The sequence below is a fragment of the Fusarium redolens genome, assembly GCF_020744475.1.
Source record: "Fusarium redolens strain MPI-CAGE-AT-0023 chromosome Unknown BKA55scaffold_14, whole genome shotgun sequence".
NCBI lineage: Eukaryota > Fungi > Ascomycota > Sordariomycetes > Hypocreales > Nectriaceae > Fusarium > Fusarium redolens.
In genome coordinates this window covers 1243695-1270963 of record NW_025763677.1, presented here as the reverse complement: position 1 = coordinate 1270963, position 27269 = coordinate 1243695, and the positions used below count along the sequence as shown (strand labels likewise).

General features: G+C 48.3%; 11 protein-coding genes across 11 annotated transcripts; 7 read left to right on the top strand and 4 right to left on the bottom strand.

The window, feature by feature from the left end:
* Positions 1 to 1368: 1368 nt before the first annotated feature.
* BKA55DRAFT_577382 (uncharacterized protein) lies at positions 1369 to 2172 on the top strand. Its single transcript, XM_046193610.1, has one exon. The coding sequence runs from the start codon at positions 1387 to 1389 to the stop codon at positions 1957 to 1959; it is 573 nt and encodes a 190-aa protein (XP_046046148.1). The 5' UTR covers positions 1369 to 1386; the 3' UTR covers positions 1960 to 2172.
* A 209-nt stretch (positions 2173 to 2381) lies between these two features.
* On the top strand, positions 2382 to 4067 carry BKA55DRAFT_577381 (uncharacterized protein). Its single transcript, XM_046193609.1, has one exon. It carries the CDS (start codon positions 2470 to 2472, stop codon positions 4033 to 4035), a length of 1566 nt encoding a protein of 521 aa, XP_046046147.1. The 5' UTR covers positions 2382 to 2469; the 3' UTR covers positions 4036 to 4067.
* Positions 4068 to 5162, bottom strand: BKA55DRAFT_577378 (uncharacterized protein). The gene is made up of 2 exons (XM_046193608.1): positions 4925 to 5162; positions 4068 to 4879 (listed from the first exon to the last, which is right to left on the bottom strand). Exons 1-2 carry the CDS (start codon positions 4973 to 4975, stop codon positions 4082 to 4084), a joined length of 849 nt encoding a protein of 282 aa, XP_046046146.1. The 5' UTR covers positions 4976 to 5162; the 3' UTR covers positions 4068 to 4081.
* Positions 5163 to 5454: 292 nt separating this feature from the next.
* BKA55DRAFT_542938 (uncharacterized protein) lies at positions 5455 to 6968 on the top strand (the record flags this gene model as incomplete). The annotated part of the gene is made up of 2 exons (XM_046190530.1): positions 5455 to 5525; positions 5585 to 6968. 2 exons carry the CDS (start codon positions 5455 to 5457, stop codon positions 6966 to 6968), a joined length of 1455 nt encoding a protein of 484 aa, XP_046046145.1.
* A 406-nt stretch (positions 6969 to 7374) lies between these two features.
* BKA55DRAFT_519243 (uncharacterized protein) lies at positions 7375 to 8175 on the top strand (the record flags this gene model as incomplete). The annotated part of the gene is made up of 2 exons (XM_046188326.1): positions 7375 to 8026; positions 8075 to 8175. The coding sequence occupies 2 exons, from the start codon at positions 7375 to 7377 to the stop codon at positions 8173 to 8175; spliced, it is 753 nt and encodes a 250-aa protein (XP_046046144.1).
* Positions 8176 to 8399: 224 nt separating this feature from the next.
* On the bottom strand, positions 8400 to 10183 carry BKA55DRAFT_621626 (glycoside hydrolase superfamily). The gene is made up of 6 exons (XM_046196784.1): positions 9857 to 10183; positions 9725 to 9809; positions 9520 to 9665; positions 9249 to 9468; positions 8768 to 9196; positions 8400 to 8713 (listed from the first exon to the last, which is right to left on the bottom strand). Exons 1-6 carry the CDS (start codon positions 10048 to 10050, stop codon positions 8534 to 8536), a joined length of 1254 nt encoding a protein of 417 aa, XP_046046143.1. The 5' UTR covers positions 10051 to 10183; the 3' UTR covers positions 8400 to 8533.
* A 1510-nt stretch (positions 10184 to 11693) lies between these two features.
* On the top strand, positions 11694 to 13196 carry BKA55DRAFT_577371 (uncharacterized protein). Its single transcript, XM_046193607.1, has one exon. It carries the CDS (start codon positions 12133 to 12135, stop codon positions 13144 to 13146), a length of 1014 nt encoding a protein of 337 aa, XP_046046142.1. The 5' UTR covers positions 11694 to 12132; the 3' UTR covers positions 13147 to 13196.
* A 546-nt stretch (positions 13197 to 13742) lies between these two features.
* BKA55DRAFT_596915 (fungal-specific transcription factor domain-containing protein) lies at positions 13743 to 15977 on the top strand (the record flags this gene model as incomplete). Its single annotated transcript, XM_046196007.1, has 3 exons — positions 13743 to 13989; positions 14037 to 14956; positions 15003 to 15977. The coding sequence occupies 3 exons, from the start codon at positions 13743 to 13745 to the stop codon at positions 15975 to 15977; spliced, it is 2142 nt and encodes a 713-aa protein (XP_046046141.1).
* A 1019-nt stretch (positions 15978 to 16996) lies between these two features.
* On the bottom strand, positions 16997 to 20179 carry BKA55DRAFT_519745 (uncharacterized protein; the record flags this gene model as incomplete). Its single annotated transcript, XM_046188363.1, has 8 exons — positions 16997 to 17591; positions 17644 to 18402; positions 18618 to 18694; positions 19036 to 19212; positions 19262 to 19497; positions 19552 to 19580; positions 19631 to 19789; positions 19836 to 20179. The coding sequence occupies 8 exons, from the start codon at positions 20177 to 20179 to the stop codon at positions 16997 to 16999; spliced, it is 2376 nt and encodes a 791-aa protein (XP_046046140.1).
* Positions 20180 to 21031: 852 nt separating this feature from the next.
* On the top strand, positions 21032 to 21975 carry BKA55DRAFT_577357 (uncharacterized protein). The gene has a single exon (XM_046193606.1). It carries the CDS (start codon positions 21380 to 21382, stop codon positions 21950 to 21952), a length of 573 nt encoding a protein of 190 aa, XP_046046139.1. The 5' UTR covers positions 21032 to 21379; the 3' UTR covers positions 21953 to 21975.
* Positions 21976 to 22416: 441 nt separating this feature from the next.
* BKA55DRAFT_596912 (uncharacterized protein) lies at positions 22417 to 26012 on the bottom strand (the record flags this gene model as incomplete). Its single annotated transcript, XM_046196006.1, has 5 exons — positions 22417 to 22556; positions 23153 to 23250; positions 23281 to 23405; positions 23887 to 25435; positions 25489 to 26012. The coding sequence occupies 5 exons, from the start codon at positions 26010 to 26012 to the stop codon at positions 22417 to 22419; spliced, it is 2436 nt and encodes an 811-aa protein (XP_046046138.1).
* Positions 26013 to 27269: the final 1257 nt, after the last annotated feature.

Here is a 27269-nt window from a genome sequence, read left to right as displayed (position 1 = left end):
TAATATCGGTCGCTTATGGGTCTGATAGTGAAGGTATCTGAAAATGGAAGTGTTTGGTAGGGGAAGTGTTGATGTTGAAAATAGCAAAGACGAAGAAGATAGGGAAAAGAAGAAGGGGGAACGAGCGAAATAAAATAACCAGTTTCTGTTTGAGAATATGCCTACTCCCGTGTCTATACATCTACAAACACTTCATCAAGTTGAGGCGTCATAAAATTGTGTCTAGTTGTTTGTTGTGTTACACAGTTTCCAAGAGTTGGCCAATGACGGTTAAGTATTTCTGGGCAAACATAGAGTGGCTTGCAGAAGTGCATAGACCTTGTTGTCTCTTCTCTCCATGCATCTTAATGCAAGAAGCAAAGCTGCTAAGAGCCTACAAGAAAAGTAATATATATATATATATATATATAGAAAAAGTACTTCTTTATCTTTTCTAAGATCTCCTAGTCAGTCTGGTGGTTTACCTGGTGGACCCATGCTTGCCCAACCTTAGGATCTAACATTTTGCGATCAGGCACAGTCTTCGGCTATATGCAGCACAGTGGAGTCCGTCCATGGGTACTCAAAGACAAGCTGTCATTCGTGTTACCAACGTGCCAGAGTACGTATCTGGCGAGTGATTAGTCGTATTTTTCGAAGGCTAAGATGCCTTTTTGAGGGCAAAAGAGACCGTGGCATCAAAAAGTGCTAATAGACAGCCATTAAAAACACTCTAATACTGCCACAGGCAATAGCTCCTCTTGAGTCTCTATGAATACTCTTCTCGCAAGAGAGCAGACAAGCTGGCATACAGTACACCGCCATCGCTTGTACCACCATGCAGCTTTACTGTACCACCATGAAAAGTGATGACCTGGAACATCATAAAAAATCTCCAGAGAACGGAAAGGTCAAGAAAAGAGCACACTTCTCGTCAATATGAAGCATACAAATAACTCTCATTGCTTTGCAGCAAGCATGTGTTCCTCTGGGTTATGATTCATATTACCTCTCGACAATGCTATCCAGGGCGGTGAGACAAGGATGCTCAGCAGAAACAACGTCGCACAAGCCTTTATCCAACGCTGAGACCAAGATTAGTGCTGCTGATAGCATAGCCTGGACTTTCCAGTGAACCCATGACGCATGGCCCCAACCCCCTGAGAGCCGTGCAGCCTTGTGATCTCTTTGGCAACTTGTCGTCAAGGATTAGATACAGTATTCTGGAGATTTCTTCTTGGCTTCTCAAGGCTGAGACAACCATAAGCGGGCTTCAATATAAGCTGAAATAATGGCTAATTGAATAACCAGCACCATGTACAACGATATTTGGAACGGTATCTGAGGTTAGTAGGGGCGCCAATCACTTTTTCAGCATAATCATTCGCCATACTTCAAAACACCACAATGGTCTCTGTTGACTACTCGCCTCTCCAGGAGGAACTCTTCAAATTATATCGTGAATACCGAGAAACAAAGTCCATCGACAACAAGGCCTTCTTTTTCTCTCAAGAATGCCGTCAAATATGTCGCACAGACCCAGACTATGCCGCAAAAGACAGAGACACCATTCTCCACTTCCTGCGTGAATCTGGCGAAGTTCTCCAGAGAATCTACCGCGAAGCGGGATGGGACATTAGTGAAATGGATCCAGCTTCTGTAAGAAGCTTCTATACAATGCGACCCCTCAACGAAAGCGAAAAAGACGATTTTGCAACGATCAGGGAATTGGCTCCCGCTGGCTTCACATCTTTGGAGGATGTTCGCGACAAAGCAGAGGTTGAGAAGTGGGAGGGGCTTAGAGTCAATATGTGGACGGAGGATAATAAAGGAAGAGGGATTTTGGTCAAAGTGCAGTATTGGTGGCGGAAAGAGGAGAAGGATGACGGCGCGTGGAAGCAGATATTACATGATATCATGTTCTTAGGGCCTGTTGATGGAACTGAGAACGATGGAGGAGGTATTTTGGTAGAGGACTAAGCAGCCTCAGATTATTCCAGGTTATTTCTCAACCGTGTTTGTCGGGCGAAAGGTAAAACCTGCGTGAGGATATTTCAGTGCTTGGTGCCCTGTAAGTGCCCTGTAACCTGACTGCTGTTGGTAAAACTGTGACTGCCTGGCCAACCGCTGTTGGTCGGAACGGGAGCAAATAAACAGAGATCCCCCTGCCGCCATTTGCACCAAGAATAGTCGAGTTACAGGGCATTGGTGGGGGATCCGCAGATGCGTTGCCTCCACTGCTGACAAGAATTCTGTAAACGCTGGATCCAGTAAAGTCCAGGCAGCAATAACACACTCTAGGCCGCCACAGGCACAGTCCCCCGCCACTTCAGGCCATTCTTTGAAGCAGCAGCACTGCTCCGGGGCATTTTTTGGTCAACAGTTATAAAGTGGCCATCCCCCATTGGTCTTGACAGCTTCCATCCGATCGCAATACCGAGGTTAGAATATCTCTCAGTACTCTGATTTAACAGTCCCCCCACTGCGACAATGTCTGGTCACTTTCTTGAGAGTCTACCACCTGAAGTACTATTCAGCATCTCGGATTATCTTGAGCCAGATGATCGAAAGAACCTCAGCCTGGCCAATTCCGGCCTTCGGACCGCGATGGCGCCATGTCTCTTCAAGGTGCTAAGAGTCAATTGTCCGCTTGTAGAGGATCACATCTTGCCAACTGTTATCGACAAATATGGAGCGAATATTGTGAGCTTGAGATTGAATGTTACTTTCTACCCTAATGAGATGCCTGAGAAGACGGAGGAGGAGGCAGTTGAGGAAGAGGAAGAAGAGAGTGAGGATGAGCCTTCTGACGTGGGCATATCGGAAAATCAGGAAGATAACGGCGATAATGAGTCTGACCATGACTCAGAGTCCGAAGGAGTTATCAAGCATTATGAAGAAGACGATGAAGACAACGAAGAAGAAGAAGAAGAAGAAAGCGACAGTGACTCAGACGCTGGACCCAAATGGTACTGGACAAATCCTCCCGCATCAGTCTGGGCTCGAAAAGAGGCAGATACACCAACCATCCAGGATCTCATCCAATTCAAGGGATTGCCACGCTGCAAAGCCCTGACCCTTCACACCAATGGCGAACAAGACTTTGAAGTGGATGCAGACTGGGATAATAACGATATCGGCAACAACTACATCTACTTCTGCTGCGAACCTGAAGACTGGGAGGAAGTCAAACGAAAGGAAGAGAGATACTCGTGGCGCGCAGCCCTTCGGGATATGTACCATGACATCGCTACGCTTTCGCCAGTCGACGAGTTCACGATCCTGAACTTTCTCCCGCGAAAAACTTCTTTCTGGCAGCAAAAAGAATGGTCTGAGTTTCTGGGCCGGCTGAAGAAGTTGACTCTCAATACGTATGGCGGAAATAACGGAGCTGGCTGGCAGGCTAATACATTACCCGGCTTTCACGCTTTCTTCAATGAATTGCCAACAGCCGTTCTCGCTCATGCAAACGCGCTGGAATACTTTAAACTCAAGACTCACGATGATGGATTTTTGGGCGGCGAAGGATCGTTATACATACCTCCTGGATCCATGCCCTCATTGCGGTCGTTGCACGTGGATGGAATAGCAGTTACCTCCGTGCTGACAGATTACCTCAAAGCAGCAAACGGCACACTGTCCAAACTCTGCATCACAGAATGCGTGGCGTTTGCTTCCGACCCCAATGGCGACGATGCGCCAAAGTGGGCTGATCTATGGAAAGCTGTACGCCAGGCTCTTAGAGCACCTGCGGAGGTTGTATGCGTGCCAACTAAGGAGCGACCCATTACGGAAGATGAAGGGGATTACTATGGTGATGATGTTTATGTCCCGCCGGCTGACGAAGATGACAAGATTAAGAATTGGAGAAGGAAAGCCAAGGAGGAGGAAGGGCTTTGTATCTGGCCGTATGGGTGGTTAGATGAGAAGTATGGATCTATATTTCCTGATCATGAGGTGAATCTGGAACGCCTTGAGAATGGGGAGGATAACTTGGAGTTTAAGTTGTTGATGGATGAGGTGAAGAGGGGAGGTGGGAAATGTACAGTCTCTTGATCAGAGTGAGCAAAAAAGGCATGACACAAATACATAGTTCTTGATTCTATAGAGGGTCTTTCCAACCAATATTCACCTCCATATTGCCCAAGATTCCAACAGCTGAGGCAATGCGAGCCATACCAAACGCGATACAATGATAAACCACAAATCTGAACCACAATGAAAAGGTCATGCTTTTCAGCGACGTCTTAATATCCACCAAGACTTCACGCGTACTCCTGCCTTGCCCTTTCTCATCTATATCAGGAGCAGCTTCAACACCCGCCACCGTCTCTGGAACCCTAATGACCGCATGCATGATCTTCAACGTGAAGAAAACGCCGATAAGTATGATTCCAATCATCGTGGGATCTTCCTTCGTCCATTCTTCAACGACATCGACACCGTTTGCTAGTAACAAGAAGAGGCCGAGCTTGACGACAAGGTCTGGTATCTCATCGATAATGTTGCAAGCTAATAGGGTACCGACGAAGTGAAACCACTGCTTAGCCGTGACGCAACGAAGGAGTCTGATGTTTGAGTCTAGAGATATTGGATATTCGGACATGATCGATCGGATCCAGAGGAATTTCAAAGGTGCGATAACAATCGTTGTAACGCATTTCATAAGGAAAGCTGGAAGAGACTTTTCTAGGTAGAACTCGAGAACGGATTTTGCAGCCGCGCCAACAAGCCATGTTCCCAAGCCTTTGATAGGATATATCGTCGACAAGAATGAGGTGTTATTCGTTCGACCTAGAATTCCTGCTGCTGTGCCGTCTTCAGAAGTTGAGGGTTTTGGGGAGCGGACGTGTCGTAGGGCCGTAAGTAATGGATAGTAATCCTGATATCCGTAGAGCCCCTATTCATGTTAGTTTGACTCTCGTGGAGGTGTCATGACGCGAACTGCGTAGAGAATCCATTGGACGATGTGACTCAACACACCCAAAGGATTCATTCTGATGGTGTTGCGTTTCAGGACGATCTTTGCGTTCGGAAATTTCAGTACTGACGCTGCGTAGGCTTAAACGTGAGTCAACTGCCAAGACGATCACTAAACAAGCATAATTTAGGGCGCACCATGACAAGAAAACGTGGCTCATCGGTCAATCTGGCGTAGTTGAAGGATTCACGGACATTTCCAAAAGCCCTGGTTTTCCGTAAGCAACCGGCCGAATTGTGCTGCCTAGACACTCTCGGCGTTTTTTACATGTGAGGCTGAAAGAAACAGATATAATTGGTCGTCTATACGCGCAAGGAGGGCGACTAGCAGCCTTCTGAGGCCGGAACTTTAGTAGCGGGGCCTTGGCATGGAACCACTGATGAAGCTTCCCTGCATCATCATACGCACGCTTCACATCCTCAGTCATTCTTATCAGGCCCAGTTCACGGCTCATCGGGAGAACAAAGCGACCCGTGGGTTGTATGTACTACCAAATGGATCGGTCTATACGCGCTCAGCGGGTAAGAGCGTTTTCACGCAAGACTCGTACAGGTTGTCTCACATGGTAAGTCCCGCATATCCATCCGCTTTTCTTCCTCTTTGACCTACTGATTCAAGACAAAGTAAGAAAAGACACAAGAAATGTGATGAGGAGAAACCCACGTGCAAGAGATGCAGGGATGGAGGTTATGTCTGCGATGGATACACGCCCCAATCACAGGCCGTCACGACAAAGACGCAGAATCGCTCTCTTCCAATTCTAGCTGCAAAGGTGTCAACGCCGACACTGCCTCGACTACCGGGAGATACACTCGAGTCGAATTATTACGTTTATTTCTTTTCTGATATTATCAGCCAGTTGGAAATCACTCCATATCTGAACAAAGAGTTCTGGAATAGGAATATTCTTGTTCCTAGCCAAAACAGCGAGTGCGTTCGACATGCGGTGTTGGCTTTGGGAGCAACGCATTGGCAGTATTCAACGCGCAACCAATTATCAACAGCGTCGTTTGACCGATTCGTTTTGTGGCATTATAACGAAGCCATATCCAAACTTACAAGCAATCAGGAGTCACCGCAGGATATGTCAACGGTCTTGACATGTTGCATCTTATTCGTTATTCTTGAAAGTCTCCGCGGGGACTTTGGCGAAGCAATTCGGCATCTCGAGTCCGGTACTAGAATCCTCACAAATCACGTCCCAAAAACATATCTCCCCAACCGTGATTTTCAAGAACTTGCAGCAATATTCCACGCAATCGCCTCACAAGTCGCCATCTTCTCCCCCGAGCGTGTCTTTCCCGACGTGACGCATCTCTTAATGCCAGCAAAGAAACAAAAACGAATCGAGGGAGAATTCAGAAATCTGGATGAAGCAGAAGATGTCATGAATAAGTTTGACGACATGGTTAACCATATTTCTTGGGATCTTGATCAAGAATGGGAGAACGAAGAGTCAGAGTGCAACACGCAATGGTCGATATTACGACAAAACGTACAAGTCTGGCAATGCCAATTCGAAATCCTCGTGAATAAACTCTCAGCTGGAAAAGAACCCATCGACAGCGAAAAAGTTCTTAATCTTCGGATACAGCATAAACTATGGGAACTCCTCATCGAAGAGGAATCCGACGTTGACGAAAACGCCGAAGCTCATCTCGATTCCGCCGAATGCAACACTCTTCTTGATCAACTCGAGAAACTATGGTGTAACCCAACCCGACCACGCTTCGGTCTCAAAATCGATCTCACAGCAGCTTTATTCCAACTCTACGTGTACTGCACGGACGAAAACGTTCGACAGAGGATTATCTGCATGTTGAGAGCGCAGAGCAGGAGGGAGATTATTTGGGATAGTGGACAATTAGCGGATTTTCTGGAGAGCGATATGGTGTTGAGAGCTGTTGGGTTACAGACGGAGAGATGGCCAGAAATAGGACCTTCAGCTAATGACGGGGCGTTATTGGTGTTTCGACCAAAGAGTTCAAGGGAAAGTTCCGAATCTTAATGCATGCACTTTTCGGGATGAAGCGCTCCATTGAAAGGGTTAGAGCATGTCACCAAGTGGGGAGTGTTTATACGCGCTGTCTAATCAGATGCTGACGTCAAAGCGCTAGTGAATCATCACTCGGCTGTGGCATTGCTTGTCAATACGGCTGAGATCTTGCTTAACTATATTAAGGATCTGTACGCACTTCGAGAAACGATTTGATGACCTGTACGCCATGTCGTGCCGTGTCTGTGCCGAGATGCGGGAGGCAACTTGTCTGGAATGCTGATCGCAGGCAAACCGAGTATAAATATGCCAACGGAGACCACTGATAAAGCTTCAGTTCAGCACCGTCGACTCTGAACAAACACAACAATTACTCAACCCAAACACTATGCACTTCAGTAGCCCGGTCTCCATCGCAATGGCTATCATCTCCTACGGAGTATCAGCCACCCTGTGCGCACAAGCACGCCCCAAAGCAGTCGTATACCGCGGCCCAGCCTCATCAGAAGGCTGTCCCGAAGGCGTGCGTGACCTCCTCGTCTCCTCGCCCTCCAACTTCGAAGTCGTCTTCGCCGGTCCAAATGAACCAATCGATGTAATCGAAGCTCTCAAAGGCGCTACAGTCTACGCCCACGGCGGTGGACCAAACTGGAGCAAAGCATACCGCTCCACAAAGAAATACGAAAAGGCGATTCAGGAGTTCGTCAGCTCTGGTGGTCATTATCTTGGCTTTTGTCTCGGTGCTTACCTTGCCGGGCCTAGGAATGGGTATAATCTTCTTCCGAAGGGTGTTGATACTGAGCAGGAGATTAAGCGTCGAGGGGCGCAGGTCAAGGGGGAGGAAGATACTGTTATCAATGTTGATTGGACTTTTGAGCCGGGAACGACAGAGGATAAGAGATGGTTGTATTTCCAGGATGGTGTTGTGATTAGGGGTATGGATGGGAGTAAGCCGGGTAAGGTCGTTGGACGGTATTCTGCGAATGGAGATGTTGCTGCTTCGATTACGCCTTACGGGAAGGGCTCAGTCGGACTTGTTGGACCTCATCCTGAGGCTGATGATACGTGGTGTAAGTTCGACGTACTTGGTTTGATAAAAGGTTACTAATCGGTTGCAGATGATGGAGCGGGTATCAAAAACCCTGAAGGTATCAGACTTGATATTGGTCATGATTTTGTCGAGGCTACTGTTCATACGGGCTCTCACAAGCGCTTCTGATTTGAAGACATTTCTTGGAGCGAAGTGTTGTCTCTGGAAACCTTAGTTGAATGGACGAAGATGAAGAATGGCAACGGCCATAGCGAGCATAGGGTATTTTCTTCTTCTTGTGCTTATTTACAACTTGCATTTTGTATTGTCTTATATATACTTCACTATCTCAGTAACTGCTAGGCACTCTGAACTATCAAAGTATGCATTGTTCACAATAGATTGGTTTATAAGATATGACAAGAAGTGAAAAGTTTCATTAAGCTAGGAGATTCTCTAAGCATGTGTTAACAAGACCAGCAAAGCCAATCCATCAGTCTAAAATCCACACCAAGGTCAAAGCCCAAGGCTCGTTGTATACTGCAGCTTAGTGCAGACCAACACCAGATCGAATGGCGTTGATGAGGATGTTGTTGTAGTCACCGCCAGCCTCGTAGGTACCAAATCCAGCAAGCTTGTTCTTAAGAACAAACTTGCCCTTGTCGTAGAAAGAAGCAGCGTTATCGTAGCTAACATAGATCTCACGCTTAGCATCATAAAGAACAGGCTATTCCCAGTTAGTACTATATCCATGTAATATGAGGTGTACAGGGTGACTTACTGTCTGACTGCAGTTATCCCAAGCAGAAGAAATTCCAGGAGCAGGGTTTCCCTTGGTATCAAGGAAGTGAGCCTCCTTGATCAAGCTCCAGAAAGGATAAGTGCCTCCAGGGGGGTTGGGGTTACCGCAAGCATCGGTAAGAGGGTCGTTGTCCCAGCTGCTGCCCTGGAAGCGATCGGTAGAGTTGTGGGCGGGGTAGAGCTGAAGCTTGTGGTTCTTGCTCTTGCCGAAGGCAGAAGTACTGTTGATCTTGAAGCCGTGGCCGTAGTTGGGAGCGCCGAGGACGAGCTGAGAGGCGGGCATGCCGGCGCCTGTCCACTGGGTGATGGAGTCTTCGGCGGCGCCTTGGTCGTTGCGGGGATCGCACTTGCGGTAGAGGGGAGAGTTGGGGCCGGCGACGGCGGACCAAGCACCGTAGTAGTCGTAGTTCTGAACGATTTAGTATGGATCTCAAGCTTGGTTCAAAGCAAAAATTACATACCATGATCATGATGTAGTTGATGACATTAGCAAAGCCACTAACATCCTTGGAAGCTGCACCAGACTTGTCGTTCCAAGGGAAGACGGATCCAGCAGCAGTGATGTAGAGGTTCTTACCCTTAGGGTCCTTGCGAATCTCCTTGAAGAACTCGAGAAGGTTGGCAGTGTCGTTCTCGTTGATATCGTTACATCCGAGACCCTGGCGGTTGGGGTACTCCCAGCTGAATACTTGTCAGACACAAATTTCAGGCTTGAAAGGATGATGAACTTACTCAATGTCAAAGCCTTCGAAGCCATACTTGTCAACAAAGTCGATGACATTCTTGGCGAAAGCAGTGCGGTTCTTGGCAGAGCCAATGTTGGTGGAGAAATGTCGGCTTCCAGTCCAACCACCGATTGAGATGAGAGGCTTGACGTTCTAGAAACATTGTGAGTCAAATGAATCTTATGAGCTGCGCTGAGTCTTCAATAACATACGTGCTTCTTGGCGTCCTTGACGAAGCAAGGAATGTTCTCAGGCTGCGACTTGGAAACATCAAGCTTTCCATCAGGCGAAGTCTCACTACACAAATTAGCCCTCCTCACACCCATCATGCAGGTATAACATACGCAAAAGCATATTTCACATCAGTGTACTTCTCCCAAGGCATAGCCGAGACAGGGAATCCCCTATTGGCGTGAAACCCCGCAAAGTAAGTCGAGGCAACGAGATACCCCTCGCTGCTAACAGGGGGAATGACGCTGGCGCTACCAAGGCTCAGCAGGCCTACAAGCGAGGCCGAGATGGCTTTGAGGGACGGCATTGTTGCACAGATCTTGTTTAAAAAGAGCGTAAGAAGGTAAGAAAAGAATGAGTGAGAGTGATGATCGGTGATTTGAACGAGGGGTAAGCAACGGTTATATATATGTTTGTGTTATTAACGTTGCATTACAATGCTACTCTAATAAGCTTTGTACAATTTCGGCGCATCGCAATCAAAGAGAAAAAAAAAACGTATGAGCCGCGCCGCGCCGCCTTGCAAGCCCTGCATTAAGCCTCAACCTCAGCGCCCGCCGTAGCGGCAGTTGTGTTTAAAATCCCCTGAAATGTAGCAGCTAATACCCCTAGTGCAAAGTTTATCCATCTGACTCCCCGCTTCTAGAAACCTCCCTGTCATTTCCGCATCTGCCGAGTTATGGTTCGTGCTCTTTGAGGACGTGTGTTTATGAGCGCTGGGGCTGGCTGTCTCATGTTTAGGGGACGCGTTGATTGACCGTTTCCAGACAGGTGCTACGTCATTGACTGTGGCGGTCATCGCTTATATTACCGAGAGAAAGGTCAGATCTGATGGCCTTGATGCTACTGTAAGGTGGCTCCCGGCGTTAATGGACGCGTGTGATGTGACGGTGTAATTGAAGATACGGGAACTTTATGAGTGATAAACTTCATCTCATTTTACCGTGAGGGTATTCTTTGGGTATGAATAATTTAAAAGGGTCCGTTTTTGCCGTGTTGTGGTTGCAGTGGGTATAACTACCGTTCCAAAGGGCCGGTTGAGGGGGATCTTCATTGAGGAGAGTTGCTTTTAACCGCCCGGCACGTAGGCTGGGAGAGTATCGCGAACACGAACGGCTGTGATGACTTGGGGTTGGATCACGTACGGATGTTGGGAAGGAACCTTTTTTTCTCAAGACAAAAGATGTTTGACGGCGAAAAGATCTCCGTCAAGGTGAAGGTTCATGGTGAGTATTGACGCGTCAACATGGTCGCGTATTACCCGTTGGTGAGGACGATATTCGGAGAATATCACGGCAGCGTAACCGTCTTCCCGTCAACATAATAATTGAGGTGACAAGATCAGATAAAAAAAGGCGATAATCTGTGCCACGTACCTCTAGCGCGACCTCCTGTTTTGTCATGCGAACGTGAATGCCTCCGGATCAAATTGCTGCTGGTGATGCCGGTGCATGAACCCCATGGACATTTGGTGATGTTGGGCATTGACCTTGATCCCCTTTTTTGTCGGCACGATCCGGCATCCCACCGTTGAATCCCACTGCCAAGAATAGACAGACTGTCGATCACGGGGTAAAACGATTGGAGGGCCAATGCGAGCTTTTCTATGGACGGTGAAACGTCAAAGCAATTGGATACCATAGCACATTGTGATCCTTGAGAGCGCTGGACAATTGTCATGCTAACTAATTGAAACATTCGGGCTGACTCCAACGGCTGCGCTTATGGACGACAAAATATTCCTTTCATGGACTGGAACTTTCTATGCCACCTCGAAAACCATTTTTGGAGAGAGCTCACAGCCTTTTCCAACGTTTTACGTTACATTTAGACGCATCTTGTACAGGTTTAGGGTAGGCAAACCAGCGAGTCAGCCCATTTCGGCCAGCTCGGGATCTCCTGCCTATTGCGCATCCCCCAATTCTTCCCCACGCACTAACAATCAGCTCGCTTGTGGGGAAGACGATTCATCCTTATCTCGTCTCCAGCGACGATAGCCGTCACTCTTGACTCTCAATCTGGGGATAGTCTAGTCTCGCTGTCGGGATCACTATCTTTCTTGATGGTGCTGTCACGCATCCCGGTACCTCCGGGCCTGCCTTACTGACGGTTTAGCCCGGCATTAACTGATAGCGATTTACTATACTCTTTGGGAAACTGACATGTTTCTGGAACTGAAGACGTAGACTGTTAGCCAGATCATGATGACCGAAACGGAAAGACGTAAGTCTGGGGAAACGAGTAACAGTTTCCGAAAGATTCATGTATATAAACTGTCCTGAACTCGGCATCAAAAAGACTTCATCACTCACAATCACATTCATCTTCACAACAGTCTCTTGGCTTCACTTACACTTCTTTTCCATCACTTTCATCAACAACCTTCAAAATGGCCGCCCTCAACGTAGACACCCTCGACATGTCCCTCTTCTTCGGCACCCCCTCCCAGAAGCAAGACTTCTGCGACTCCCTCCTCCGCCTCCTCAAAAAGCGCGGCGGCGTCAAACTAATCAACCACCCCATCCCCTCCACCTCCATCCACGAACTGTTCGCCCAGACGAAGCGCTTCTTCAACCTCCCCCTCGAGACGAAAATGCTCGCCAAACACCCTCCCCAGGCAAACCCCAACAGAGGTTACTCCTTCGTCGGCCAGGAAAACGTCGCCAACATCAGCGGTTACGAAAAAGGTCTTGGACCCCTAAAGACTCGGGATATCAAAGAGACTGTGGACTTTGGCTCCGCGAATGATGAGCTTGTTGATAACCTTTGGGTTCCGGAGGAGGACCTTCCTGGGTTTAGGAGCTTTATGGAGGGGTTTTATGAGTTGGCTTTCAAGACGGAGATGCAGCTTCTTGAGGCTCTTGCTATTGCTCTTGGTGTTTCTCCTGAACACTTGAAGTCGCTGCATAACCGTGCTGAGAATGAGTTTCGCATTCTTCACTACCCTGCCATTCCTGCATCTGAACTCGCAGACGGAACAGCAACCCGCATCGCGGAGCACACCGACTTCGGAACCATCACCATGCTTTTCCAAGACTCTGTCGGTGGTCTTCAGGTCGAGGACCAAGAGAACCTCGGAACGTTCAACAACGTCGAATCAGCTTCCCCTACCGATATCATCCTCAACATCGGTGATTCTCTGCAGCGGTTGACGAATGATACTTTCAAGGCTGCGTGTCATCGTGTTACGTATCCTCCTTCCATCAAGGCTGGTGATGGCGAGCAGGTCATTCCTGAGAGATACTCTATTGCGTACTTTGCTAAGCCTAACCGAAGTGCTTCTTTGTTCCCGCTGAAGGAGTTTATTGAGGAGGGTGTTCCTTGTAAGTATGAGGATGTTACTGCCTGGGAGTGGAACAATCGTCGTATTGAGAAGTTGTTTTCTGCTGAGGCTAAGGCTTAATGAGGTGAAAAAAGGAAGATGGATGGCCAGATTGATAGTTTATAGCATAGCGTAATTTTATCTTACTACAGTATTCTCTCAATCTCAGTTGTCTACATCATCGTGATTCTATTGACCGAAACAAGGCTTGGGTACCTTTTGCCTTGCACAGAATTCCATGCTCTGAGGAATCTATCTTACCTGCTTTCAAATTTCTATCACTGCGTAATTACCTTCGACACTCGGTCTATTCATTGAATCGCATGATGCCATTCGATGATACGACGGTTAATCCAAGTCATGTCTGGGTATCCACAGCTTACAACCGAGTGACGCCCTTTGTCTTGTCTTCCCCAAATCTCCACCAAAAAAGCCACTATCGCCCATCACGCGGAGAGAAGCAATCTCGAAGCCTCAAGACTCACACTAGAACACTTTAGCCTCCCAAACCAACCTATCAAACACCACCAATTCTCATATCAGCCTCTAATTCGCCAATCCCCGTCGCACTCGCCGATAAGCCCCCCTCCCAAAAAAGCAAGCAATCCCGATCCCCTTCCTCTTAAGACAAACCCTGCCACTCCCTCATCCTCAGTATTGATCCCAAACGAATTAGTATGTCCAATACCAAATCCAGACGAACACACTCTTTCGGCGGGTGCAAGACATGTCGAAAACGTCATCTCAAGTGTGATCAGTCGCTGCCGAGGTGTAATCGCTGTAAGCAGGCGGGCTTGAACTGCGAGGGTTTCACGCCGGCTTTGAGATGGTTGGTTTCGACGGGGCGGGAGGTTTATGATAAGCAGCCTACGCAGATTGCTGATGTTGGGGCGGAACAGTATTCGAGAAGACACTTGTTTACTGGTAAGTCTTCTATGGGAACCAGGATTGGGCTGGGCTAACTTTTATAGAGGAGGATAGGGAGCTTATGAGCAATGCTCTTGTTACGAATGTTCCGTCGACAGTGACAGCTGCTCTGAACCAGATTGATGAAGAGTCAAAAGGGTTGGATATTCAAAATGATGCAGCAAATGCCTGCGAAGTTGGCCCCTTTCAGGTCTTCAAGTTCGAAACCACTCAGTCTGTCACAACGCCTTCAGACCATGTCTCCTTCAACGACATGGATCTCGACACTCTTTCCGAGAACCAGGCCCAAGATTTCTCAGAGACTATAGAAAGCGATCAATTTGCCTCCAATGACTTCTCAACAACATCTCTCGACTTTCTGCACTGGGGCGATTTATTTACCTGGGATGTTAGCGTTCTCGACAATCCACCTCAACTTCCCTACGACAACTACGACACTTTGCCTATGAACCTCAACTGGCCTAATGAATCCAACATGGGATTTTCTGAGTCTCTGGATATGATGCCTTTTGAAATAGCGAGCGATGATGTTGCGTGGCCGCAGCTTGATCTCAAGATGGATGCACCTCTACTTCTGAAGCACTTCAACGACGACGTCATCAGTCAAATGGGTTCTCTCCCCATCAACGAAAAGTCAGCTTGGAAGACTCTTCATTATCCCTCTGCTATCATGACGCTGAGTGAGTTGACAATGCTGGATGTGAACAAAGATCAGATCAAGCGTGCCAATCTGGCTACTTTTTATGCTTTGATAGCTGTATCATCATTCCACCTCTCCCTCAACTCCATTACATTTCCAAGCCTAGCACGACCTGGTGATCACTGGAAGTCACTCTCAATTCGGACATATGAAGCTGCGAAACAACATCTCAAAGTCAGTCTTGAAAAGGAATCGCAGCCGGGACCGCATAAAGCCAAGTATAAGGAGCAATTGATGGGCATAAGTGCCGTGTTAGCAACAGCAGTACGTTCCCCTCCACCATACACGAATGCATGAACTGACGATTCAGCTCCTTTCTGGCAACGAAACAGATACCCGCTGGTGTCTTACAGAAATGGAACGCCTCATAAGCTGGCGCGGTCTCACCAAACCAAGTATATCCCGCCGCGCCCGCCTTCTTCACAACATCTACGCCTGGATGCGCATCGTCTCCGAGAGTCTAAACGTATATCTCGACGAAAACCACGCCATAGAAACACCCTTCCGCACCACGACCTCACGATCCATCAATCCCGACATGACACTCGACAACTTTCTCCATCTTGAACCGCGAAAACTCCACGGTCAAAAGACAAAACGCGATATTAAAGATATCCATCTCGCGGATGCGTCGCAGGACCATGAGAATATGTATATGCAGATCTACGGCGTTCCAGAGACGTGGCTTAGTTTGGTGTCGCAAATAACACGCCTCGCCAACGTCATGGATCGTTTATCCGCTTCTAAAAAGTCCGACGCAGAAGCTCTTATGGCATTACAACCACGAGCTTCTTATCTCGAAAATGCAGTCTGTCTCTTCCGCTCACGACACAATGAGTCTACAACCATGAGCGCAAGTCCCAGCGCTCCAGGCGGAACACCGCACACGCACATGGTACGCGCTCTCGCCTCCGCGCTCGTGATATTCTTCTACCGACGAATCCGCAACGTGAACCCCCTGGTACTCCAAGACAGTGTAAACGATGTTGTTGAATCACTGCATGCATTTGATGAAGCGCTGGAGAGGAATAATCTGCTTGGACCAGGTACGGCGTGGCCTGCTTTTATAGCGGGGGCGGAGGCGAGGGCGAGACAGAGGAGGGATATAGAGGAGTGGTTGGATAAAGGGTTTGGGAGGTCTGGGTTTGAGAGTTATAGGGCTTCCAAGGAGGTGCTGGTTGAGGTTTGGAGGAGGAGGGATGAGGCGGAGGGGATGCCGTCAGGGGATGTTTGTACGTGGATGGAGGTATGTAGGGATCTACGTCGCTGGCCGTTGGTGTCGTAGTCACTGGGTGATGATTACGAAGTTATGCAAGTTGTGTCAAATATCGTATTGATCGTGCTATCAGTTGACTTTAGATTGTTGCTTCCAGCCTTGGGTCGACACTCTCGTACAGGGTGTACAGCATGTCGCGTCCAATCCAATGATGGTTTTACAGAACCAGCTCGGTCCTCATCCGCTGATCTTGGCAACCGGGAGACAAGGACAAGGGTTCCCCGACCGATGGGCTCGGTCAACAATGGCTTCGCCGATTCAAAGACCTCAGGATAGGCCTAACTCCGTGTAATGAAAGTCGTACTTCCAACTGCTCAATGCGAGCAGACTTGACGCTGGCTGTGAGCCAGTTCTTCGTTTCGGAATCGGCCGTTCGGTCGCTCTCTCGAGAGGATGTTCGTCTATGGAGCTAGACGAGTCGGCGGTGTATGGCGAAGAGACGTGACGCTGGTTCGACTTGACAGACGATGGCGTTGACGCAAAGCTCTCTGCAGTCTGCGACGACTCGGACCACCTCTACAGACAGGGTTGATAGGCCCAGCGTCGGAGGGGTCTTGTAGTTTTGTTCGCCTCGAGGACGTTGGCCGATACGGCGAGTCGTGGACGTGGATCGTCTTCTGTAGATCTTGCTCCCGACAACGTTCCGTCTTGATTTTGGATGCATAGCTTTAACATGTCGAGTAGGACAAGGCACGTGGGACATTGACGTGGTGAGTTATCGCAACCCAACAGCGACTCGTCCTGCCTCTCCCTGTTAGGCTGAAGCCTTCGGGGGGCCAGGTTTCAGGGTATCAGCTGTTGGATCAATCGTCGCGAAGGCGTCGGCAACCTGATGTGATTCGTAGACATCGAGCGGCGACCGATCTGAGGTTTCTGTCCAGGCGCGCTGCGATGATAAATGATAGAAATCCCGAGATAAGTTTAGGATAGTTCGGGTTGAACTTAGCAGGCTCCCCGACTAGACTTTTGCCTTCTACAGAGCTTGCCAAGTTCATCTTCAACTATCCCAAACTTGTCTTCTTGTGGGCTCATCCTACTTCAGTGGGCTGAAACCCAGCGAGGACATTCGCCCTGAACCAAGGAGCATAAACATCCCTCACCCATCTGGCCAACTCCCGTATCCCTGCGACAACAGCATAAGTATCCAAAATACTCTGCGTCGTACCAAACTGTCTCTCCGTCCAAAGAACAGTCTTGTCCCCCTCCAGAGTCGAAAACACAAAGAGCCAACGATGACCCTGCACGATAATGCCCGGTATGAACCCCAACTGCCCCAAAACATCATTCGCTTTTTGTTTCCTCTGTACTTCCTCTTCAGCTGTCAAGGGCTGTGGTGTAAGGCCAATGACGGAGCGGAGGAATGCCCATTGTGCTGCGTGCCAGACTCCCATCTGGAGCTGTGCGGCGTCGAGTTCTTTTCCTGGACGCTTAGTCTCAATGCTTAGAACTATAGGGGACAATTGTAGGGGCGCGAAGTCGGTGTGGTTTACGGTCAGGGTTGGTGTGCGACGGCCGAGGGCTTGGAGAGCGTAGGAGTCGGTGGTGTTGAGGTAGAGGCAGAAGTCGACCATTTTTGCTGTTGAGGAGTAGGGAACGAATCGACGATGCGGCCGGGCGGTGGTGCTAGAGAACAATAAGTGAGAAGCCTGATATTATTGGAGTCTGGAAGGCTTACCAGGTAGTAAAGTTGAGAGGCGCGGCTGTTGGAGCGTTGGGTTCTCTCAAGATAGCTTGTAGAAGTCGATGATGCACTTCCATATTCCAAGCCGCCTCTTCATGATTTGTGTCATGACAGTGACGCGCAAAATCGCAGATTTGAGATATCTCTTCCGGGAGAGGAACTCGTCCTGGCGACGTATCTTGACCCTCTTCTTTGAACGCAAACCTCCATAAGCGCGTATTCTGTTCCCTTACAAGTGGACTCTCCAGAATAGCACTCTTCTTGTCGGCGGGCAATATCTCAATCCTACTTCCAATCTCTTGAATCGTATCAAGAAGACTGGAGATAACCGGAGGCGCAGTGTCGATATTTAGTTGTCTGCATTCAAGTCCTCTTTCTTCCAGCCTCAGCCTGAGCATTTGTTTCTTTGGCGAACTTGATCGAGATCCCTCACCCGATTCAGACCACGAAGCAGACGAACCGGTTGATGAAGGAGGAGGCAAATTTGTAGCTCGCGGCGTACGATCTGGATCGACGAGACGACGGCGCTTTGGTGTTGTTGCCTCCATTGAGTCTGAAGTAGGGGGACTAGGCAGCGCTGCTTTTCGCTTGGAGGTTTTGGAGAGGGTATCGGATGGGAGATATTCGTAGGGGAGCGAGTCGAGCCAAGATGCTATACGCTGTTCAAGCATGGTTGGCGTCGATGAAGGGACATTGACATTATTTGGTGATGGGTTTGTTTGAGGTCGGTACTGGAGGTTGAAAGCTGGAGAGCTGATGTCACAGAGGGTCGTGGGGTTGGCGCGACAACAGTGGAGCCCCACTGTATTGGATTTGCGACGACCCTTTGAAGTCCATTATCAGAAGAGATTAATGCAAATCTTGAGAAGATTAAGACCTAGAACCATCAAAGTCATAGCAAACAGTCCAAATGTCTATGAGTTTGTTAGGTTCTGAGGCCAAGCCCATCTAGAACAGACAGAACTCACTGCTGATCGCGGCGGACAAAGAACAACCCGAAGCCGATGGGACGGAGATGTGATCTTGGCAGAATCGAGAGTTTGGTCTAAATTAAATTAAAGTCTATTCGGCTACATGCGAATTTGTATTTGATACGCAATTGATCTGTATTGATGTGCATTTTCACCAAGAAGATTTATACGCGGTTCACCACGCAACATCCGACATCGCAGCTTGGCCGATGGTTCCGCGACATCCGGTCGGATCACTGCATCCGCTCGTCCGATCAATTGCGCAGGTAAAGCTCATGAACATATCTCTTCATATTGGGTATCATTAACTAACTATCCCACCACCAGCGCTTTTAGAAATTGCCCCTCAAACATTCTCAAAATACCGTATTGTACATTTCGACGTCTCAGGCGATGACCTGACAGGGACCTGCACACCCGCTGAAGACGGTAGACTCTGTAGATCATAAAAATCAAAGTCCCCCGGGTTTGTAGCATTCGAAGGTGATCGTTCGGGTCGGTCGTCGTGCTGTCGTTTCATGTCTTTGACTAGAGCGTAGAAGAAGGGGGTGTTGGAGACGATGCATGCGCAGAGAATCTCAATTGAAGCCCACTACCATACGTTAACAAAAGCCCAACACCGGGAATGGAGGTGTATTTACCATCGATCGGGATCGTTGAGAGACAGATTCGTTGAGGATGAGAGGGAGGCGGAGGATCGTAATGGCTACCAACACAGCGCCGACACTGAACAAAAAGCCAAGCTGTAGTTTCTCCTTGATATCGAGTCGGAGATGTCGAAGCATCGGAAACGGAAGGATTATAAGAGCGATATTTATTATTATGTTGCAAACCGCCATTAATATCAGGTTGCCGACGGCGCGATTGCATGCGACTTCTGCGATGCAAATGTTAGCTGACATCTGGTGGCGAAAAACTCGTCTCTGCTTACTCGTATCATCGTAACTAAGCGCCCACATTCTATCAACTCGTTAGCAATGCCTCGAGGAAAGTTGCGGGATAGAACGTACAGTGATAATGGACGGCATTCTGCGAAAATTGTTATAAAGACCGCGATGAACGTGGCGATGATGAACCACCAAAGCGCATCCGTGACAGGTTTGCCCCAGCGGAAGACATCAATGAAGCGTGAATAAAAGGCCAAAAGCCCCAACTTCAAACACCACAAACTATCTAAAATCAGCACTGTTTCCCTCCTAGTATTGTTCCACATACAACATGGCGTAGAATATCCGCGCAGGTATGAGAAGCTTATGCGAAAGCTCTCTATCCCCATCAATACTCTGCACACTCTCCCCCCAAGTCTGCGCCTCCGCCTCCGTCGCAGGATCGTACGTATGGTCCGGATTAAGCGTAAACGAGAGCAGTATGCAAACAGCGCGCCCGATAAGCGGCAGCACCGCAATCGTCATGTAAAAATCGTCGATGCGCCATCGTCGGTGACATGTCGTGTGGATGTGGCAGCGGAATATGAGCCGGTACAAACACCTAGCTACTATGAGAGCGACGCATATAGCAGTCGATGCTAACGTTAGGGCTGCGTCCGAGGACGATGCCATGCCTGCTCATGGTGTTGTAGTCGTCGTTACACTGAAGGTCATGTTATTATGCAAGAAAAAGATTGTGGAGGAGCAGGAGGAGGAGGGAGGGAAAATGAATGGTTGGGGGAGGCGAATTGCCGACGCGGGGAACGCTTGTTACCCAAGGGAAAGGATCTGGGGTTCATTCAAATCCCTCGTGAGAGGGCGCTTCGGTTACCGGGCATGATGTTGAAGGATCGAGACTAGGGTGTTGAGCTAACAACTGAGCTATCGTTCAACGGGCATCGTTGGCGCCCACTTCAACGGTGTCAGTACATGTTAACCGGAGTAATGTTTTCTTGATGGGAGAATTCTTCACTTTGTCACTTTGATCGTTGTGCAAAACGGTCTGACGATCCTTGCGTTTTGACGTGCAGGGGACCTTGCATTGTCTCAGATGAAGGAGATATTTTAATTGACGGCCATTTGTTTCTGCGGCGTAGCAGCGTTGTATTTTCTAATTAACGGTTTTTCTGCAAAACTGGGAACGCCAAACTCTAAAATGGCACTGTTGTTGGCAGGGCGCGTGCAGGTTTGACCTCATTTGGACCGTTTCATCCCGTTCAATGCTCATCTTGTCTCTGCCGCTTTGACTTCAACGCACCGTTCCGGGCGGAAGTCAATGTTCTACAGCGACGATCACAGTAACGGTGTTGCGATAAACGAATGTCGCGCGTCTGAAGTGCACAGACTGTCGCTATTTCTAGACTTGGTGATGTCGGTCCGGAAGATGAGTTAGCGTCGGCGTAGTCAGCTGAGCTTTGGAATGGTGGCTTTTTTAATTCACTGACCGCCTCTCAAGCTCAACCTAGCGATTCAATTCGTTAACCGCATGGCTTCATAGGTATGTAGAAGCTGTAAAATATTGGTGTTGTATCGTAGGTCTGATCTCATATACTCAATCGATTGTCATAAGGCGAACAAATAATGAAGTTATATTTACTCTGTACATAACTGTCCCATCACTGACTACTCCGTAGTATCGCATTGTTGCTTAATCATCAGATCAATCACAGCCATTGTTCATTATCCCTCGCTTTACCGTCAGCCTTGCGCAAACACATAAAACCCACTATTAAAAACAAAGCTATGAGATCATTAGCTTGAACTCCTCCAACCACATTGTATCCGCCAGCATCACTCAGCGGGTGCTGAAAGTTATAGTGCGACGCGTATGAAATGTCAGACGATACAACTTGTCCACCACCACCGGCGCTTCCGCTGCCGCCTGCTCCCCACAAGAAACAGTTAAAAGAATCTCCCTTTATATTAAAGGTGAGAAGCGCGCCAGCAGAGTGGTTCTACCTGCCTCCCGAGCCTCCAGCCCAAGTCGATCTCTTTGAGCCACCAACAGGGCCTTACTTCGTGTACGGAACATTGATAGATCCAAGAATGCTAGCCGATGTCCTTGGAGTGCAAGAAAAGCCCGAGCTGCGACCCGCAAAAATCGTAGGCTACTCCCGTCAACTCTGGGGACAGTATCCTGCTATGCAAGAAGGCCCGCAAGGTGCAGATGTCAGTGGTGCTGTCTATCATGTGCAGTCTGTTGCTCAAGCGAAGAGATTGGCGGAGTATGAGACAAACAGCTACAGAGCCAAGCCATGCCTTATTCAGTATACAGATGGAAAGGAACCTGCTGAGGACCTTGGTCATGTTTTCATGTTTGTCGGTAACCCAAGGGATCTACAACCGGGGGATTTCGATCTGGAAAAATGGTTGAAGCGGATGGGCCGAGAGCCGGCTTCGTCTTAATAAAACTCCATACAGATATAAAGTGAATTTAAGCAAGCACTATATCAAAAAGGTTTACTCTGTCCGTTCAAGATCTCATTGCAAACCCTGGTAAAGTACAAGAACGCTCTTAAGTCTTGTGTTGAGTGACGAGCAGGAGTTACATATCTAATTTGGATATGCCATGAATTGTCAGTAATGACAGGCTAGTTTGCCAGAATGATAGGCTAGCTATACCACATTTATGCCGTCGTGAAGCAGCGAATACCAAGCGAGCTACGCAAATTAATAACTCGTCTATTGCTTGGAACCTATCGCAAACCACAAACCAAACAGCCAATTGACTGAAGGTCTACTGCTCCTGCGGCGGTCTGCGCTATATATTGGCGGCCCTACTGAGTCAACGAAGAATGATCATCCATGTAAATGGCCGATTGAAATCAGGCCCGTACTGTTGTTAGTAGAGATAGCCCAGCCGAATCACGTCACCAGGAGCATGCTGCGATCAAGCTCGAGAAGGATGATGAAAAAAAAAAGATCTTGGTATACAGCCATTCGTGTAAAGCGGTTATGGTGAGTGTCAGGTTTTGAGTTGTTCTGGCGTTTAGTTGGAGACTTCGTCTTTCTCTTTGTTATCATCTTAAGATGCTTAGTCCATCTTAAGACAGTTCATCTTAAGATAGTCCATCTTAAGACAGTTCATCTTAAGATAATCCATCTTAAGATAATCACTAACCAGTAACCTACATCTGCTAGGAGATTATAGACCTTTAAAGGGGTTCTGCTCATAGAGTATTACTGATTGGCTAATCAAGACTCGACTCGGGTTTAGGAAACGGAGATTTCTTTTTAGGTTAGTGTCTTATCTAAAGACTAATGAAACCGTAATGAAGAGCTTCTCAGATCTTGACTATCCTCGCTCAGATGCTTCGGCTTTGAGCTACTACAGTCAAACCAGTCACTTGTGTTATCTGAGATGCCCTGAAATACCGTGATTGGCTTGACCTGGACATCCAATACCTTGGGAGACATTGTTGGTATAACACCTGAAGTATACATATCATTACTTCTTTGTTGCTGTCCAATACAACCTCAGTCTGTATACTCCTCCCGTTTCGTACAGAAAGGCTAGAAGGTTCCATATTTCTCGGCCGAATCCGAAATGGGATCATCGAGGCAAGTAGTAGTGTCGCACTGAGGGTTGATGTTGCATTATCTCACCTGCATGTGCGGTAGAGTCTTTTGGGACCTGCCCTTGTATGCAACACGCTCGGGACAGCCAAGAAACGTGGTACTGGATAAAGAAGTTCCTCCACGTGCTGATGTTGTCATATCCGCTGTGACCCTACTTCTTATCTCGTTGCTGACAGTGGTTCGAGTCTTCACAGCCTTGGGCAATCGGAGTATCCCACTTGTATTTATAGCCATCTTGTGAGATAACGGAGTCGGCCGAGCCGAAGAGCGATCGAAATGACTACGGAGGAACGATGAGGATAGAGATAAAAGGGGAGAGGAGGTGAGACATCATCCTGCAAGGCTGTGAACATCGGCCATGTCGATGTCGTGCTGAGGTAACCCTACGGTGAACGCCAAGGGATAGACGGCCTAGGTTTCCGTTTAGGCAATATTCAAAGTGCATCTATGATTGAATAAGACAAAGCACTCGCGCAAGAGATGCATGTGGAACGAACATTGAACCAGACAGTTGGCATTGGGCTTTCATGAGTCACAGCCAAGAATCGTACTTCAGCTCACTTGAACGACGTCTGTGAGTTTCCCAGTTTAGATAATGCTTGTAGATAACAAATCTAGTACGTAACTCATATAATATGCCATAATAATGATGTAAACCTTGCTGAAACAAGTACAATCCAACCAGCACTTGCATTTCCTGCGTCCCGCTCCCCACGTGCCATCTATTCACCATATCGAGATCACCAGGAGTAAGCATCCACCTCAAGTTCAAACACAGTCTTGGAGTTACGACCAATTCCAGCAACAACGGCCCGCACATCATCACATAGGGATCCCGGGCCTGAGACCACGATACCGACTCTCTTCCAGCCTGCTGATGCCTCTTCATCGATGAGGGCAGCAACATCGAATCTTGAACCAATTCTAATGTCCTTCTGTGCAGTGCTCACGGCATCGAGGGCTGGCTCGATTTCGTTGACAAGACATCGGGCATCTGCTTTGACGCTCCATACCAGCTTGACGTTCCAGTGGTTGTGAACCAATGCAAACAGACTAGTGATGCCAACACCACCAGCGATAAGAAGAAGTCTGTCGCAGCGTAGGACCTGTCGTGTGTCGCTACCTGGGTAAGGTCCCTCCAAGAAGGTGAGTAAGCGATCGTGGCTCTCAAGATACTTTGTGATACCGGTCGACTTCTTGATGAACAGTGTCACTCCAGCGGAGATCTCAGCTGAGGCTGATGACTGTCTGACCACTGCAATTTGAGTCGTTGACTTCTCAATATCTTCCAATCCCGAGGAAGCTCCTGGTGAGGTTGGAGAGCCAGGCGTAGGTGAGGTTCCACGTCGTTGAAGAGCAACTGTAGGAATGACTGAGAAGGGATGATTCTCCCAAGGTCGCATGGGAGCAAGCGTTGGAAAGTAGACGAAGACGTGCTTGCCGGGATCCAAACCCCAGCGAACGCTTGGTACATCGACTCGGACGTAGCCAGCTCCGATGTTCTTGACCTTGGACCTGAGAATTCCCAATCTGATGACTCGCACGATTCGAACGAGTCGCTCGAAACCCCAGAGAGCAATTGCGAGGTAAAGCCAGATCTCGTGGCCGGAGGTATAACCAGGCGAGTGCAGCCGGATGGAGGCATATCGCAGCATGAGGTGATACCAGCATCCGATGATGACGAGAGCAGCGATGAGGATATGCATAAGCAAGAAAAGCTCGTAGTTAGCCTTTCGAACGTAGAGGCCGCTGCCAAGGCAGGTTATAACAGTGAAGATCACAGTCACAGATCCCCAGCGTCTCCAGTCCGTGGTGCCCATCTTGTCAGAGCCAACGAGAACAAAGATAGCGTGCAGAACAGCCAGCAAAGCGAAGGTACGCCCAATCCAACGGTGAAGCAGGATGAATGTCGAACGTGACCAGTTAGAGAGCCATAAGAGGAGGTTGTTCCTCGAGGGAAAGATGATGATCAGTGGGAGTAAGGCGAATGCTAGGGCTCCGGTGCGGTAGACGAGATAAGCAAGAAGTTCTCGCCGTTCACCCATGAATCTAGCATGCGGCTGACGAAGCTCGTAGTCGATAGCGGTAAACACAACGACCAGAGCAATGAATAAGGCGATATATAGACCCTGACCAACTGAAGGAGCATTGCCCAATTTAAATGGCAATGGTCGGACGGAGTACGTGCCGATCATGCTTGGATAGAGGATGTATGGTTTGAGTTTGTCGTAGATTAATGGGATGACAGGGAGATAGCCGGACCATGTCATTAGGATAGGTATTCCGACGGCAATGACAACAAGAATGATACTGTTTCAAGATTAGCATGGTCTTATGGGTGTCGTAGAGGATCAGGAACATACCCATATCTTGCTCCCATTATCATTTCATGGTTCGTCGCCCAGAGTGAATTCCATTGGCTGAGATACGTGACTGGCGCGAGAACTGATGTCTGGTTGAGTGCCTTGTCTGTCATGTTGAGTTGATACCGCGGTGGCTTAGGGTCAACCTCCATGAGAGCCTCCGAGTAGGACCACTTTGCAGGAACAAATTTGCTCCCTGTAATCCATTCTTCCCAGTAACCCTCAATCTTCGACAACTTTTCATCGGCGCAGTTGTCACTCAAACACCAAGCCACAGATGTTAAAAAGGCAGTGTCGTTGGCTCGACATGCTGGGGGAGTCGCCATGTGTCCATCGTGCATGCTTGAGCAGGGCAGCATCAGTGGAGTGAAGGACCGAAGACATGCTTCAGCGCAGATGGGATCGTATGAAGTCAATCCATAACCTGTGAGTCCTTGAGCGTATGATGAGCTGACTTGAAGTGCCAGCAGTAGTGAGAGGGAGTTTAGCAGTGACATACTGCCACTCGCCCCTTGACGGTTCATCGTAGGATGTTCAAAGTGGATATCGTAGAAGTTGGTGGATTGCGCAAAGATGAGATCATCCAGTGATCCTTTATAGAATGGAATAATGGTGATATACCCTTGGGTCTGTGTTATCAACAGGCTGGTGGATGACACCTGCTTTATACATCGACCTGCCATCAATATCGAGCCCAACCAGGCTGGCGGGCCCAGACCTCGACCAGGATATGAAGCAACACCAACGTAAAGATCTCATCACAACGTTACTATCCATACGCCCAATGCTTCAGTTGCATCATACCGCTTCGACTCCGGCCATCGTGATTCATCCCATAAATCCCCACGGGGAAACTCTAATCCCTTGCCCCAGAATCTCTATCAAAACACCTACCCATCTCCGCCTCCCTCCGGGCCCTGTTTCGGTACAATCTAGAATCGGCCCATGACAGGCCCGATTACCCGTCTAGCCGCTTGCTCCGTTCGCTGCATGCCTCGATGAACTTCTCTTGGCAGGTCACGCTGAGAACTTATGGTGAAATTGCATGCCAGATCAGCGTTGCAGTGCAGTTGGCCCTTCCCGGAGTGGGAGTCGGGTTTCTTAGATGTGTGGAAGCACGGGAAGATATGCCGCCTCTCGAGATTTTATAGAGTCAGTTGACTTCTGTCTGATATCTTAGACATACACTCCATCGACAATTCTCGATCTTAATTGTCTTGCTGTAAGTGAGTGTTTGTTGGCTACCAAGACATCTTATCGCCGATCAAGGAATTCGGAAGAGCACATTCCGAAGTCCAATATCTCACTTAATAAAGACTCATTGGATAATCCGGAAGACCTTATTCGGACCGTATTATATTACTACCCCAGAATATTGACGTCGGTTATTTAGCCGGGCTATACTCGGCGGATTTTATTGATCTTCATCAGATAACCCTATCGGCGGACTCGGCGAGTTCTTTTAAGCTTACGCGTTTAGTGAGAAATCTGGATTTCGTAAAAGAAGGCATCGTTCGATGTCTTATACTCATTCGATTCAAAACGTCATTGATGGCCTTCGGAGGAAGACATTCCGTATCCTATACCGTCGGCGGCAGATCTGGTTAAAGATCGACGAATCGTGAAACTGAAGGACTTTGCCGAAATTTGCTTAGTAAATGTTTCATAAACAAGGCTAAATAGTCGTGCCTCTTTACTATTCATGCGGGAAAAACTTTAATCAGATAAACTGCCGTGATCGTACCAAGTTTTTCGCTTACAACGGCTTTTGCTACGCTACT

Coding starts and splice junctions, on each gene's coding strand:
- BKA55DRAFT_577357 (XM_046193606.1), top strand. CDS start 21,380: ATGTCAGACGATACAACTTGTCCACCACCACCGGCGCTTCCGCTGCCG.
- BKA55DRAFT_577371 (XM_046193607.1), top strand. CDS start 12,133: ATGGCCGCCCTCAACGTAGACACCCTCGACATGTCCCTCTTCTTCGGC.
- BKA55DRAFT_577381 (XM_046193609.1), top strand. CDS start 2,470: ATGTCTGGTCACTTTCTTGAGAGTCTACCACCTGAAGTACTATTCAGC.
- BKA55DRAFT_621626 (XM_046196784.1), bottom strand. CDS start 10,050: ATGCCGTCCCTCAAAGCCATCTCGGCCTCGCTTGTAGGCCTGCTGAGC. Junction 9,197..9,248: donor TCAACTACATCATGATCATG/GTATGTAATTTT, acceptor TAAATCGTTCAG/AACTACGACTACTACGGTGC. Junction 8,714..8,767: donor GGGATAACTGCAGTCAGACA/GTAAGTCACCCT, acceptor AACTGGGAATAG/CCTGTTCTTTATGATGCTAA.
- BKA55DRAFT_577378 (XM_046193608.1), bottom strand. CDS start 4,975: ATGAATCCTTTGGGTGTGTTGAGTCACATCGTCCAATGGATTCTCTAC. Junction 4,880..4,924: donor TCCAATGGATTCTCTACGCA/GTTCGCGTCATG, acceptor TAACATGAATAG/GGGCTCTACGGATATCAGGA.
- BKA55DRAFT_577382 (XM_046193610.1), top strand. CDS start 1,387: ATGGTCTCTGTTGACTACTCGCCTCTCCAGGAGGAACTCTTCAAATTA.